Raw genomic sequence first — 13,850 nt, forward strand, 5'->3', positions numbered from 1 at the left:
TGATTAGCTAATTGAGAGGTGTATTTTACACTTAATTGATCAATTCAAATATATATTTTTGTATATTTAAAAATATTAGAAGCGGGAGAAAAAATACGCTTTGATTTTTTTCTTTCTAAATCTAACGTGTCTACATTGCTTACCCCCAGTCTCACTGCTCTCAACCATACTGGATCAAAGTAGCCAGTATCTTGGATCATTGGCCCATTGGCCCATTAATTTAACAAGTTCATCGAATAATCAAGACATAGAACAAATGAATAAATATATAATAATTAATTAATAGGAGAAACTTTCTACCCCTCCAATATCACTTTAGATGTCTAATTCATATTTACAAAAGTAATTTGTATGATGAGAAATGTCTCCATAAATTATGTTTATTAGACTTTATTTATACTCAATGTAGTATATTAATTTTTTTCAAATAAACTTCTAAAACACGTGGTTTTTTAGAAATATGGAGGTGAGAAAAGTTCATCATTTAATTAATTTAATAAAATGATAATTAATTAAATTAAATTTACCTAAAAAATACTTAATTAACTTAACTAACTCCCTAAAAATATACTTAATTAATTCCCTAAAAAAATAGTTAATTTAACTATTAGTACATGTGTCGACATATTCATTCAAAACAAAATCACAAGTGATAAACATAATTTAATTGGATTTTACATTTCCAGCCCTAAAAATGACAATCATTATCAATGGTGTATCATGGATGCCAATCAATCCAAGGATTTGTATATCACTTTCTTCAAAGCTAGCTTCCTTTTGTTTTTTGTATGAGTTGAAAGAAAGGAAAAGTTCATTAGTGCATCTTAAGCTTAACTTTATAAATTGGCACAAGTAAATAATGAATTGGCACATATATTAATTACCACCTTTTCCACCACTCAACAAGAAAAAAGATTTGAGGTGAATTCATTATTATTTTCCATTTTAAATATAGTAGTCTTAGATGACAAATTATTGGATGAAGATACTAATCAACACAAAATCTTTTATCTTGTTAAGTCCTTATCTTACTATTCTTTTCACATACTTTTTGTTGTTTCTTAGACATCTTAGTTAACCAGCTTGGCTGTGCAAAATCACAAACTTTAATCTTCTAAGATCATAATATATAAAGTAAAAGAAAGTACCGATTAAATAGCAAAAAGAATAAGAAGAAAGTTTTGGGAAGAAGCTGGTGAAAGAGACATGTATAATTATAATGAATTGTAGACAGTATTAAGACTTAAGAGTTAAGACACACATTAATTTCATAAGTGGGGGAGTAAAGAATTTGAGTGATAAAGTTGTTGAAAGTTCTTTCATAACACTAATATATATTTCCATAATAACATGATATTTTTTAAAATAAGATAAACATTTCAGATACAACAAACTTATATATATATATATTCTCATTATAACCTAACAAAAATCCTAGTGCAAAGTATGGGATAACTTATACTTGTATTAGAATTGTATAATTAACTAATTTAAGTTATTGGATACAAATTAAACGAACTACATTTTAATTTTAATTATCTAATTATTCTAATATTTAATATCATAATTGTAATGATAACTAATTTATTTCTGCGGTACTCATCTCACCCCCCTCAAAAAGATAGAGAAGAGAAATAGAAAAATCAAAACTTTATATTTTTTCCAAATTAATAACTAATCAAGTGTTGCAAATTTAATGTTTGGTCCATTACTTGTCAAAAGAACATATTTAAGGAGAGGGACTGTCCTTCTCATGTCATGGACATGTCTAGCTAAAATATTATGCTTTGATAGCTTTGCTTCAATCATCATGAAAGAGAATATATATTTCCAAAAAGATAGTAAATAGTTTGATATCCCACTTCAAGTATAAGTGATGCCAATGTCAAAAAGAAATTTTGGAAACCTCAAAAACAACATATTAGCCTAAAGACAACGACTACACCTAAAGATTCCATCCTCAATATTTAAGTGGCCTACTTCTTCATCAATCTATTTAATATATAAATTAAGAAAAACAAATAAAAATAATAGATAAAAATATCTTTATTAAATTACTTTTATTAATTATTGATGTATTCATCAATACTATAAATACAAAATATTAAATTAAAAATTGTGCATGTAATATTTAATACAATATAATTGAAAGATATAATTAATATCATATCATCTTAAAAATTGACAATGTCATATTATTTGGAGATTTTTTTTTACAATTGGTCAATTATTGAGATGTAAAGAGTATTATTACTATTATTATATAAAAGGGGTCTATACCTATCACTTACATAGACCTTCATAAAGAAAAATCTAGATCCTAATTGTGATAACTTACTTATATGTGTCATCTTTCTCTTTGTCATCATTGGCTAGCTATCTATTGAGAATGCAAAAACAAAGAATTAATAAAATGGTATTATATAGAGACCTCTTAATCATCTATCATTAAACTTTTAATCTAAGATTTGCAAAAAAGGAAAAGCAAGATCATTATGATAAAGAAGTTGGACACGTAAAATTAAAGAAATGTTTGTTCAAAGGTGAATATGATAGGAATCATATTTTTGGAGAATGAGAATGATTAAAGTACTTCCAATTAACTGAATCAACAGAAAATAATAAGCAATGATCGTAAGTGGTAGATATATTATATGGACACTTGAATAATTTATATATTTATAATAGAAAAAGTGATTCTAAACAAATAAAATTAATTTTATTATGTTTGAGTGGTGTCGAATTTTAATATATTTTGTTTCGAAAATTAATTTTAATTAAAAATTAAATTTTGTAAATTTTTATTTTAAATGTGATTTTTATATTCGATTATAATTGATTTCTATATAATCGAGTATAAATTAATTTACCTTCGATTCATAATTAATTAAAATTAATTTTCTTGAATTAATTTATTCAAAATTCGAAAAAATTCTCCACATGACAAAACTATATAAGTACTTTAAATGTCTTATAGATAGACATCAATTGGCAATTAAGTCTCTCTTGCTACTAATAGACTTAGGAGTCAAATTATAAGAAATGATTGTCCAATTTTATGTTAAATTTAGGCTCAATAAGAGGAAAATTTTGTGTTACAACATCAAAAGCAAGGTGTAACACCTTACAATAAAATCATTCCTATGTTCACGTGTAGTCATATCAATGGTATCCCTTTATAATTAAAATTAATATTTGGAATATAATATAGGATATCTAACTCATCAACCTTGTTTATGTTTAAAAGAAAATATAGTTTCTTCATCTCTGTTATTGATGAGTGATTAAAAAAAATAATTCAAAAACACTCTTTTATATAGTTTATTTTATTTTATCATTTGATCTAAATAAATAATTTTTACATTGATTTATTTTTTGTTCGTGTTTTTTCGTTATCTCATCAATTACGTGTGACATAGGTTGTGGTTTTCATCTTATTACGGTATTCATTTTGTTCATATTGACAGAGTACCTTTAATCCAGATAAGATATATTAAATTAATGACTTTAACATTATTAGTGTTGGAAATCCGAAGACAAGAACATTTCAGTCACTTTAATTTTGTTAAATTTAAAGGTAATTAGTCGTTTTATACTATTAAATTGGGTGTTACAAATTTATTTATAAATTAATCATTTCTAGTTTTAGTGAATTTGTATTTACGTTGTTCTTGATTAATGTATTCTTTTAATTTAAATGAATAATTTTTTAAAAGTAAAAACACTTTATTTATGTTTAATTAATTGTATAGATATTTTTGGCAATTGTTATATATTGTAGTCAAAAGGACAATTGAAAGTTAAATAATGATAGTTAAAGCAAAGAGGGTCGTTTTTATTTTTATTTTTTGTAATTAGGATGCTTGATTAGCAAGCTAGAGAGTAAAGAAATGTAGATTCTCATTTGATTGTTTATGAATCAGGCAAGGACTAGATGACAGATTGGTCTGTGATGTGCAATCATCAAAGGGTGATTGAAGCCCACAAGAGGCTAAAAGAGAGAGCATGTGGGCCATTTCTGTTTTTTTTTCTTCGTTTCTTTTCTTTTTCTTATTTATTTTTTTTTAAAGGATGATGAGTCTTGAGTTACTATATGGTTGATTTTAGATTTGTTGAGGACGTAAGAAAAAGTTTTTAGAGAGATCAAAAATTAAAGTTGAGATATATATAAAGATTAAAAAATTATTTAACTTTTAATTTTAACATAATAATAGTATGTCTAGGTAAATAATAAATTACTCAAAATGACGGCGATAGTGTAATTTTATTGAAGCTGTAAAGTATAATTTATAAAGTTACAATATTTCGTTATGATTACGTGATTCTCACTGTAAAATTCTGAATTAATATTTAGTCATAAATTAATTATGCAACTCACATTTAAATTATTTTATATTTAATTTATTCTTAAGTAAAATTAATTTTATAAAAACAAATTTACACCAAAATACACATTTAGTTCAAATCTAGAAACGGGGAGAAGGGCAAGGAGCTAAGAAATCTTACAATAATAGAGTCACTTTAACTCTACTTGATTTGACCACACAGTCACCAAACAGATATTCTAAGATAATCTTTGTCATGTATCAAGCAAATGAATCATACTAATTGGCAGACTTTTTTAGTGTGTGAAAGACACATTTTGTTATTCCATGTGATGTTTGGTTTGTATTTTGGTATGAAAATGAAGGATGATTGACATAGATGGACCCCTTTCCGGGTCTATTTGTAACCAATAAATCGAATTGTATTATTTTGTAATATTAGGCTCATCAGATTAAACATAAACGTGGAACATAAAACATTTTTATTTTTACAAATGGAGCATAAAACATGTCATCTAAGTCGACTAGCTCAAATGGTTAAGAATTAGGGACTAACTATTCGTTTTTCATGGATGATGGCTTAATTAGAGATCTCAACTTATATCTGTCGGACGAATGATGTCTCACTTAAAAGTAGAAAAGACCTTAGAGCTCATAGAGTACTTACAAATAAATTAATATTTGTCTTCCTCTAATGACATTAGTGGATATCAACATGCAACCTGCAGATCTAATACATGTCATTTTACAACTAGCCTCGATCATTTGAGTTTTCATGTGATTTTTATTGTTGTCACAAGATTTACAATAATATCATAATTTTTATTTCTTTTATTGTTAAATTTTTTTTAAAAAAATTTACTACCAATTTGATTGAGAATAAAAGAAATATGATTATTTTTTATGTTGATAGAGTCCAGCGAAGATTCGTAGGGAATGGTGACGAGAAAATTTTTTTTTTTTTTTTTTTCGAAACAGAGAATGGGAGACATTTTGAGTGACAAGGATAGAAAGTAGAATAATACTTCTCACTCTCGCTCTGCCCTGTTGACATCCTTAAACCTAATCCCATCTCAGACAATAAAAATTCTCGCAGTAGACAATTTTACTTAGAGAGATCCTCCTATAACTAAATATATGAGTTGCAATTTGTTAATATTTTTTGAATACGAACCTATGTGTGATAAAAACTAAAAATCAAAAATTTGTCGCCCTGTTTGATTGTTAGGAAAAACTTGTCTCACTTTAAATAGTGGCTAGGTCAAAAATTGTTCAAAAATAATGGACAACCTTCTTGAATTAAATGACCTATAACTTACATAGGACTAGAATATATTTCTTAGATCCATAAGAAAAGCAAGTCATGCATTACATTAACCAAGATAATGTATGAAAAGAATATATAAAGATTGAGCATCCATCATCACATCTTATAAGTTGGACTAAATTAAACCCAACATCTAGGTAGTAAGTAGCACCATCGGGTGCCTTGCCTCCCTTTGCTACCAAGTTGTTGAGGGAAGAATATAAATGTGTGTTTGGTTTTCCTGTGATAAAATTTTATTTTAATTGGATTGCTCTCGGTTAAAAATAAGTTAAATTGTATCTAAAATAATTTATATTTTGATACATTAAAAAAAACAATTTTTAACAATTTATATTTGGATAATTTAGATTATAATTACATGATTTAATTGCAGATTTTGTCTCTCTATTATTGTCAATTTACAAAATTAGTCTCCATATTTTAAAAGTCTAAGGTTTTGGTCCTTCCTCTAATATTTGAATTAAAAAATAACGATTTCACATATTTTTAATTACGTGATATACAATTACATGATATAGAACAATATATATGCATTAATTATTCATATGTTATTAATTAAATTAAAATATGAAGAAAAAAAAATCAAAGTTGAAATATAAGTTTTTACGACGTTTTATTCTAATTTCACATGTATTAACCATTCTATGTCACATTATTTAAAACACATCAAATCGTCATTTTTTAGTTAAAAAATAAAAAAAAAAAAAAAAAAAAAAAAAAAAAAGAAATCAAAATTGTCGAATTTTAAAACAAATGGACCAATTTCGTGTATCGGGAACTAAATATACAATTAAGCCTAATTACTTTTGTGTCTTCTAAACAAAATTACTTTTGTGTGTTATGTCAATAAATTTGAGAATCGATTATCTTACTGCATAAGCTAGAAATACTAACTATATTTGGTTCCACATCAACTATCAACTTTGTTTGACTGAATTTTAATTATAGACAATAGGGATATCTATGTAAAATGGGGTTTTACTTGTAGCTTGTTGTGGAGATAATTTTGGTTTGAATGGATCCAACTGTAATAACAATGGTACATGAATAACAATTGGTAGGTAACAACATTTTGTTACTTGAGAGCAAATTGGTGTACATGTATGTCTGTCCTATTGCATTGTATGTACTATTTGGACAGAGAATGGGACCAGTCATTTTCATGAATCCTGACCAAACGAGCTTCTGCACAAAAGATCACTACAATCAGATGGCTCTATATAAGCATCTACAAATTGTGTCTCATTGTTAAAGGACATTTTGGTTATTTGTCTCATAGACCACAACTAGTCATGAGAGGTTGGAGAGGTGCAACATGGGACCCCATCATTGCTTCCTCTTTCTTTCCCATTTTCATGTCTTCATTCTTTTTTACAGTTTTAGCCAGCTCATTTATTGTCTCAACTTCTTAGACCTTTAATGTCACTCAAAATAAGATTTATTTTCTATTCTACTTCCTTAAGTTAAAGTATTTTAGATATAAAATCATGAAAATTTAGGTTAGTGCATATCTTGAATCACAGTGAGTTTGAGAAATTTATAATATTCCCGTAATTTTGATGAAGTTTTAAAATGTAATTTTTGTCTATGTCAAAATGAACCACACATAATTCCAACAAATTTATTAATAATCTAAACATGTATTTAGTCTAATATGACTTAATCAATGAATGCTATTGTATTGTAGTTCCTTAAGTTAAGTGTTTTGTTTTGAATCAAATAAGTATTTAGAAATAATATCATAGATGTTAATATAGAAAATCTAGTTTTAAAGAAAGTGGATAAATTAACATAAAAAAAGACAATGCTTAATCATAGAATTCGTTCAATTGTACAAATGTTTCCGACAATAGAATAGTTGTTGTAACTAGTTATGTTTTTCAATTTCACTCGATCCGCTAAGCTATGCTCGAGCATTTGTCAACTTACAAACAAATATGAATTACACTCAATAATTGAGAATCAACATTTTGAGTGTGTTTAAAATAGCAGTGATACAAAATCTTTGTGCTATAAAATGTTATTTCTTGTAGCTTTAAAATGGACGAGCAGTTGAGTGGATGGCCTCAAAACATGATTCCAAACACACTTTTTAAGCTTAAAGCATACTTAAAATATACAACTCCATTTAATTTAACATAATTATGTGCATTTGTCTCAAACATACAATTGAGGATTGAAACATAACAAAACACACACTATATAATAAGAACATGAAGCTAAAGCTCATTATCACTTAGCTACAAAAGCTATATAATAAATATATCATGTCAAGGGACCAATTCTCATATATAGAGGTAGTAAGTAGCTTAGTAGGATAGCATCAAAATTTTGAGGAGAGTTGATAACATGACAAGAAGAACACGTAAGCCTGACCAATTGACAAGCCATATTTCATTTCATAGATGAATAACCGTGTTTGGCGGATCATGTCCATTTACTTTCACAGAAGTTAAGCCAGAAAACACACATGGAGAGGAACTAGCATATTCTCTTCATTAAGAATCTCACCTAGTTTTTTTACAACATTTTTCCATAAGTTCCTTGTGTTATTAATGATTATTTTACGATCGTTTTTTAAATATTTAAACTTTATATTTTGAGGTTATCAGGTCAAATTCTTACCAATAAACTGACACTTCAAAATTATAGTTATATATTGTTGCTTATGAAATTGATGATAGAGAATGCATTGGAATGCGAAAAGAAACATAGTCAAAGGAGTATGGAAACAAATGCTTAGAGAGATTAAAAGAATAGATAAAACTTCACTCATAAATGAAGAGATAAAGAAAAATTTGAGGAAAATTATAGTTCAAGTAGTACAAGCTTAATGTCCCCAATTTCACTATTCATCTTACCCCCTTCTAATATTCTTTTTTTTTTTTTCTCCCAATCATCACTCACTCACTACTTTCCTTATAGATAAACAAAGACTATTCAAGTTGAAAATGGGAAATAAATATTCAAAAATTAGAAAGATAAAAACAAAAACAAAAATAATTATAATAATAATAATAATAATACTAGTTGTTGAAAATCCCAACAAAATGATAATGTTGAAGAAGCCTATTAGCTTCCCTAAGACCACTGAAGTAAGCTCCATGAGTTGTTGAATAATGAGTTCTATGAGTTGCTTCACCTGCAAACAAAATCTGAAGTGGAAAATTGCTATCTTTTTTCATCATTGGTAATGGTTCAGCCATTGTATCCAAATCTTCACCACTTGAACCAACTTTAACATAACTATATGACCCTAAAAACAAAGGGTCAGTACCCCATTTACTCTTCAACACTTTACTAAACAACAAAGAACTATCCTTTTTCTGTTGCAACTGAGGTAAAAAGCTTGAGATAGTTGATGAAACACCATTGATTATCTCTTCATCATTGAGTGATTCAAGTGCTAGTGCTTCTTCACCAGCAAACCAAGACAATAGGACACTTGAATTGTTGTAAATAGGAAAAAGGGTTGCTGTTCTTCTCATCCACCAAGGTATAATTTTCTTTTCATTTTTTGTAGTTGAATGAAAAACCATTTCCAAAAAAGGGAACCCTTTTGAGTATTTTTCATTTGTTGTTGGACTTAATTGCATAAACAGCTTGTTAACAACACCAAAACCAAGCCTTGAAATTGCTTCAACTTTTGAATTTGGAAGAGGTGGACAGAAAAACATACCTGAATCACCATCACCATCATCATGATTACAAATTGAAGCTTTTAACACACCAAGTGAAACAGTAACAATGACATGATCAGCATACATAACAGATCCATCACAGAAATGTATCTTCACAGGCCTAAAACAACAACCATTCTTTTCATCATCATCATCAACAACATCATCATCATCACTTTTCCATTCAATTCTTTTAACTTTTCTACCTAACTGAATTAAACCAGGTGGTAAAACAGAAGCTATATACTCAATTATACTCAAGTAACCTTTAGCAATAGTGATTTCTTCACCTGGAAACATTCTATACTCACTTTCAGCTTCATAATCAAGAAACTCCAAATCACCAGCTGATGTATAAGTCCTCTGAGTATTCTCATGCATTGCAAAGATTGCTTCTTCAAGTAACTTCCTATTCCAATTCTCACCATACCCTTTTACCTCTTCTTCATCTTTCACTGATTCAAAGTAAGCATCAAGTCCTTTTCTCAGAAAAGAACCAATACTAAGATTCTTAGAACCAAAGTTTGAAGCTTTAGCAGCCATGTTATAGTAACTAAAAAGTTCACATTTTTTTGAAGTTTCTTCATTGAGTTTCCCTTGTGAATAGTCCATGAGACTCTTGAAAAGCTTTGTGACAGGATCAACAATGGAAGGTTGAAGGTGAAAACCACCTTCAGCTATTGTTATGATGGATTCATCATTGTTGTTACCATCCATGCACTCCCAAGGTTGTTGTGAGTGAAGTGAATTAGTTTGTTGAGCTATTTTGTGAATTGGGCTGTTACCAATTCCATGGATCCATGTTGCTCCCATCTCAATCTTGTCACCACCAAACTCTGAAGTGTTGATTCTACCACCTATCCTTGTTCCACCTTCAACAACACAAAGCTCAAAAAGATCCTTTGATGAAGTTGAAGTGTAGAGCTTATTTGCTGCTGTTAGTCCTGCCATGCCAGCTCCAATTATCACAATCCTTGGTTTCTTCACCACCATTGTTGTGTTTGCTTTGTTTTTAGATAACTTTTCTTTGCTTCTGTCTCTCTATCTTAATACACATGAAAGGTTGAACCAAAAAACATAGATAAAAAAGAAGAAAGAGTGTTTGTGAAGGTGAGATTTGAGTTACTGACACTAAATTTATAACTGGAATGGCCTTTTTTTATTGCACCTTATAATTATTATTATATTTTGGGGTGAAGTGTGAGGCCAACTTGCTCTTTTAATGTAAATAATTATGATATAATGATAAGTAGGACAAAAATATTAAATACTGTAAGCAGGAAAATAGGAAACACTGTTCAAACTTCCCTACTTATTAAAACAGTAAAACTAAAGAAGCACTTACTAGTTTCAAATAATTCATGGTTCTGAGCAAAAAGTGAAAATCAACTTTAATTTCATGATGAATTCAAGCAAATTGGATTCTCAAATAGAAGTAGTATAATCATAGAACTTCAATCCCAATTCATGATACCAAAATATGTAACAGAAAAGAACAAATTATATTTGATCACGAAGTTGTACGACTCTGATTGAAAATATATGTTTCAATATTAAGGTTTATGGTGTCCAACTTATATTCAAATATTATGGTCGATATTACAACATTACTCTTGAACTGTATTGCGAATGCCTCTGCTATCGCTCAAATGACCTACCCACGGACAAATCCTATTTAACTAAGAGAAACATGTAACAAGTTCAAATAATCACTTGTGTAGGCAATATGTTGAAGTTAATTTAAAGTATATAGGAATCAACGTACTTGTACCATTCCACTAGAGAGGGTTTTAAATCACATAGAGACCACCTCAATTTACAAACTAGTTTGCGTTGGCTAGTATAACTGAAACTCTCTTGTTGCTCTATGTAAATTTATTCATCTAGATTGTCGTGAAGAAAATGTTATATTCTCATTCATCTGCTCTAAATGCATGCATTGACTAGATACATGAGCTAACACCAATCTAATAGAAGTATGTCCGACAACCGAAGAGAAAATCTCATCATAGTCAATTCCATTATTATTTTTGTTATTTATCGGTTTCCTTTTATATAGTCACTTACAATTGAAAGCCATTTTTTCTTTAGGAAGCAGAACAAGCTCCTATGTTTGATTTTTCTTCAAGAACTACATCTCCTCCACCATAGCATTCATTCAGTTGTCTTTCTCTTAACTAGTTATAGCCTCTCAAAAAGTGGGCGTCCCCAAAACTAGTAAGAAGCCCATAAGCTATCAAATCTTCATACCCGCATCTTTCGGGTGGCTTCACAAGGCGCTCTATGTCACCTACAAGAGAATAATGATGTACACCACCTGAATTTACCGGTACAAAATCAATTTCATTATCAGGGTCTAGTTTAGGTTCTACTCGTGTATTGTTCACTGGTAGTAGCCTAATATCCACTCGAATCACTTTAGAGATAGAAGTTTCTCCTTATGATGGTGATACTTTCGTTTCATCTTACTGCTTCCATATGAATTCTCATCAAATATAAAATTCGTACTAATCATCACCTTCTTTGTAATTAGATCCCATAATTTGAAATTTTTCACATCTTTTATGTAATTGATGAAAACTAGACCTATCCTCATTTGATTTGCACATAAGTTGGACATCTAAAAATTCTTAAATTGACTAGATCAATGGAGTTACATGTACATATTTCATTTGCAATATCCTCCTCCAATGAAGAATTTGGTGACTTGTTGATGAGATAGAACATCATGCTAATTGGCTCTACCCAGAAATTAGAGATGTTCGATTTGAATCAGTTTTGAAGAAAAAAACATATCTGATCCAAAAATAAAACTATATGTGGTTCGTTTCGATTTAGATGACAAGTTTAAAAATATTATGATCCAACCCAATTTCAAGCATTTTAATTTGAATCGATTTTTGGATATCTAAATTACAATTGTTAAAAAGCATATTAATATTAATATTATAACAACATAGTAAAGTAGTAGGTTTGATGCAAAATATAACATATAATATACTTCAATTTAACACTATAGAATAAAAATGATCGATTATATTTTAAATAACATCAAAATATATTAAATTAAACTAATAAATATTATTAGGGAAAAAAACTTAAAACCACCAAATAATATATCATACTAATAATAAATAAATAAGTATTACAATTTATGATTGCGATTTGGTTCAATTTTGAAAAAAGAATCTGAAATATGATTCATGTGGTTTTCAAAAACCAACATCCAAAAGTATTTAGTTTTATGTAGTTTTTAGTTTTTTATTTATCGATTTATGGTTTTTTTTTTTTTTTGGATTGATTTGAATGTGAACACCCCTACCAGAAACCCTTATAGAGTTCAACATTCAATCACATACATCTTACTCTTTCAATTAAAAACGGATTCATTCTTTCTAATACACCATTATGTTGTGGTGTCTTTCAACCAAAAAATGCTTATGAATACCATATTTTATGAAGAAAATGTGCTTTTTCCGTTTTTCTGTCTGCAAATACTTGATTTTTCGACCTATCTAATTTTTTACCTTTCCCTTCCACGTCTTAAACTTGGCAATGACTTCAAATTTTTGTTTATGTAAATACACCCAAACATTGTATGAAAAATCATCATTAACAATAACAAAACTAGATGTTGACAATAATAATATATTAGCAAGTATAAAATAACAATGATATGTAATTTAAAAGTAATGTTATTTTTGTTTTAGAGTAGAATATACTCAAGTGTGCCTAAAGGTGAATATACTTTTGAATAATTATATATAAGCTTGGTTTACATTAGTACATAGGAAAAAGTAAAATATTATTGACTAATACAATTCATGCAAAATATATTGAAATATGAGACTCTTCATAAGATTTTACAACTTTAGAGATGCAATTTTTGTCTTTAATATTTTTTAAATATGAAATTGGTTTATTTAAGTTTTTTGGTTTCCTTGAAGTGTTTCTTCTAATAATATATTTATTTAATAGTTATATATTTCTTTATTATTAAATTTTTACATTTATAAATAATATGTTCTTCATTTTATATAATTTATATTAGTTTTGAAACATTAAATTTATAAATTTATGTACTTTTTTATGTTTTTAATTTTATATGTTCATCGTAATTATGTCAATCTCACAGTCAATTTAAGCATGCACTAAAATGATATTGTGCATCTTGTAGTTTATTATAACATTCATTCATGAGTGGTAGTGTGTTAATATTAATGTTCATAATGACATTCAAAATAATGAAAAAATTATTCGCATGTGCAAATATAGATGATATATATAGAAATAACACTACAAAGAAAAATAGAAATTTCTTAAGGTTTAAAAACCTTAAATAATAATAATGTTTTTTACATAATAAAATGTTAGTAACACAAAATTGTCAAGCCAAATAAAAAATGAATACATAATGTAATCAAATTCTATAGTTATGGTATTTCGGATGGAGAACGTGTTTGAATTACTTTAACTATTGCTTCGTCTAACTAATTATAATGTATAATGAAATTTTCA

At 27.9% G+C, this 13,850-nt stretch overlaps 1 protein-coding gene across 1 annotated transcript; it reads right to left on the minus strand.

The window, feature by feature from the left end:
• Window positions 1-8,431: 8,431 nt before the first annotated feature.
• LOC101501004 (probable polyamine oxidase 5) lies at window positions 8,432-10,569 on the minus strand. Its single transcript, XM_004487984.4, has one exon. It carries the CDS (start codon window positions 10,323-10,325, stop codon window positions 8,679-8,681), a length of 1,647 nt encoding a protein of 548 aa, XP_004488041.1. The 5' UTR covers window positions 10,326-10,569; the 3' UTR covers window positions 8,432-8,678.
• Window positions 10,570-13,850: the final 3,281 nt, after the last annotated feature.

The sequence above is a fragment of the Cicer arietinum genome, chromosome 1 (genome assembly GCF_000331145.2).
Source record: "Cicer arietinum cultivar CDC Frontier isolate Library 1 chromosome 1, Cicar.CDCFrontier_v2.0, whole genome shotgun sequence".
Taxonomy (NCBI): domain Eukaryota; kingdom Viridiplantae; phylum Streptophyta; class Magnoliopsida; order Fabales; family Fabaceae; genus Cicer; species Cicer arietinum.

What these genes read in the sequence shown, in the direction of transcription:
- LOC101501004 (XM_004487984.4), bottom strand. Translation starts at nt 10,325, where the DNA reads ATGGTGGTGAAGAAACCAAGGATTGTGATAATTGGAGCTGGCATGGCA.